The 3073-nt window shown below is 31.1% G+C and overlaps 1 protein-coding gene across 1 annotated transcript; it reads left to right on the forward strand.

The window, feature by feature from the left end:
* The first annotated feature begins 480 nt into the window (after nucleotides 1-480).
* On the forward strand, nucleotides 481-1082 carry LOC119193448 (liprin-alpha-2-like). The gene has a single exon (XM_037447050.1). The coding sequence runs from the start codon at nucleotides 752-754 to the stop codon at nucleotides 1043-1045; it is 294 nt and encodes a 97-aa protein (XP_037302947.1). The 5' UTR covers nucleotides 481-751; the 3' UTR covers nucleotides 1046-1082.
* Nucleotides 1083-3073: the final 1991 nt, after the last annotated feature.

The following is a 3073-nucleotide window of genomic DNA, read 5'->3' on the forward strand; positions in this document are numbered from 1 at the left end:
TAACAGATATTTAATAAAAAATGTACCATCTTCGAGAAAAAATATCATCAAGGAAATAGTCATAGTTGGCGAGAAAGTTGCTGAAACGATTCTTATATGACATAATTGCATACACGTTTTTAGTTCCCGACTACGTCTAAATAGCATAATTATTGTTATCAATAATTGCATCGTCTAAATGAGGCTATGATATAATTTAAGTCTGTCCGCAAATGCATTTTATTCAATAATCTATTTTAATATATAAATCTAAAACCTTGTTTGAATGCGTTAATTTCCTATAAGCTACATTTACTTTAGGAAAATAATTACCCCAGAAAAACTTTATCGCGTGGGTGAAGCCGCAGCCAAGAGCTAGTTGTAAATAAAATAAAATGTATGTTTGATTATAATGATGCCCTAGAAGTACAAGTTACCTATTTGCATGTCTCTGAAATATACGACTATTTATTCTTTGATGTGAGTGACGTTCCATTCCAAGATGGCAGACATGCCGCTTGAGCCATGATAGTATGGAATCGTAGGAGTGCGATTTTTAGGTGTGTCTTTCTAAATATCGAAATAGAATGTCTCCCGAATTCTTGACTAAAGTCTTATACGAATGTTGTTACGATGTGAAACTGCTTCCGCGCGTTACGTGCGTTAGATTTAGGTAACGTTTGTGCCGGAACATATGTAATAATCAGTGATCGAAATTGTATTTTCGGGTGCGTCGTGTACGATAAGTATTCTGGTTTGATGTTAAATTAAAATGTGGAATATGATGTGCGACGTGATGCCCACGATATCCGAGGACAGTATCAGCCAGCGGAGTTCGCAGCTATCCGGCGAGGATGCGAACTTCGAACAGCTAAGGGTGTCTATGCTGGACGAGAGGGACAAGCTGGTGGAGAGCCTGCGGGAGACGCAGGAGCGGCTCGGCGACTCGGAGCTGCGGCTCAAGGAGGTGGAGAAGGAGCGCGACTCGCTGCAGAGACAGATCGCCGCCAACCTGCCCCAGGTCAGTGCCCACTACCCACTACTGCAAAGCTCACCCTGTCCTTAGTTTTAGCTTGTCGCGACTAGCGTTTGTAAACTGCGAGTCTTATTAAATAAGACAATGCATCCTTCTTCCTGTGTGTACATATGTGTATATGTACTAATTAGGATGCATATTATATTTTAAAGTTATGTAAAAATTATATAGTAAATTTACGAAACTAAAACATAGATATAGTATTCCCTATGAAAATACGAAATTCTCCTGAAAAGTTATTTGATTTGACAAATATTTTAATTGGCTCTCTACTGTATAAAGTGTTGATTTATTATTTGATTAGCATTTAGAAGTAGCTATTACATTGTAGATTATATTTATTAGACAATACATATTTGGAGCTTTAAATGCTTATTTTAGACTTAATGAATATTAATTTATGTTTGTACTTATGAATAATTTGGGCTAAAACTGATGTAAAGATATATAGGTGTATATTTATGAATATAAAATTTGAAATGACACTAAAAAAACTTTAAATAAGCCATTTTTATATGTTTTTTTGTAAATTATATTTTAATTTTTCATGTTTGTATGAATAAAATCAGTAATTGGTTAATAATGGTTTTGCCTATGTTGTTCATATATGTATGGCAATTTATTGATATAAAATTAATGTTTTTTTCTTAGAATCTATCTTCAATATCGATCTGGTATCTGTAACTATAAATTATATCTTTTGTTTCTTATTTTACAACTCATATATAGAATATCAAAAATATGAATTCTTTACATTTATTCAATAATTAATAGTATACATTTATCAGAAAAATAGCCAAAATAATTTAAATATATTCAAACAATGTCATAACTCATAAACCATTCATTGTCTCTGAATTGACAGAACTAACTAACATGATATTACTGTAACATAATTTTGTTTATATTTACATAACACAAAATGGTTCATTTAGATTAAGTAATATTGTACACAGAATTACTACATCCATTGTTGTAACCTATTCTGGTGGATTGTACTGAGAAATGATCAAAGGATCCATTGACAGTATTTGTGTGGTGTGGACCACACAATGTGTTTGTCATGCATCGTCTCACATTATTGGGCAATATTGATTGCAAACCATATGCTGGGTGGGATATGTTTGATATTCGTTTTACCACATATTTCCATTTCAAATGAATCAACTCAACAAGAAAGTGTTTTAGCTCAATATTAATTGTTTTCGTTTATATTTATTGGTTTTATTTGGAGGGCCAGACAACATTCATGAATATAAAAAATTATTATTCTTGTAGGCTCAGATACACTTTTTTAACATCTAATTAGATTCGGTAGAAATACAAACTTAGTCAAATCTGCTAGTATATTTTATTAAAAACTGAAGAATTTTCCTATAACAATTTCACACTAATCTCATTAAAACAAATAATCTTAACTGCTATTAGAGATGAGATAAAATTTGAATATATTTTTAAACCAGTCTTGGTAATTACAATTGTAATGCTAGACGGTAATATTAAATGACTGGGTCAAGGGAACCATTGCAAATAATGCTCAGCCAATGGAACGCAATGGCGAAACATATTTAATATTGCTTGATTACTACAAGTATTTGGTACATAATTGTAAAAATGTGTTAGAATATGTTTTAATTTTTAAGCATGTTGTATGACCTTCAGTGTTGGTTTATCTTTTGTTTTTAACTGGTGGAATGCTAGTTTGTGTTTAAACAATGTAAAGGTAGATAAATAAAATCATTGTTTGTCAGGTTTAGTTTAAAATATTTTTTTATTCTTTCAGTTAAATATAATTTTTTTAGATATTCATGTTTATATTGTAATAATTTGCTGAATATGTAAATTAATTTTTGTATACTACGATACACAATATTATAATGAATAGTACTGATATCAATTAATTACATAAAACATTATATTATCAATAGATAACTCGATCACATGACTCAGTCTAGAGCATTCAAATTGGACCATTTACTTGGATATGGGCTATTTAGGTCACAATACGGGGTAATGTGTTGTTCCTGCTGCATTAACTGAAATGGTATCAATTTATAT

The sequence above is a fragment of the Manduca sexta genome, unplaced genomic scaffold, assembly GCF_014839805.1.
Source record: "Manduca sexta isolate Smith_Timp_Sample1 unplaced genomic scaffold, JHU_Msex_v1.0 HiC_scaffold_550, whole genome shotgun sequence".
In the NCBI taxonomy this organism is placed as follows: Eukaryota; Metazoa; Arthropoda; class Insecta; order Lepidoptera; family Sphingidae; genus Manduca; species Manduca sexta.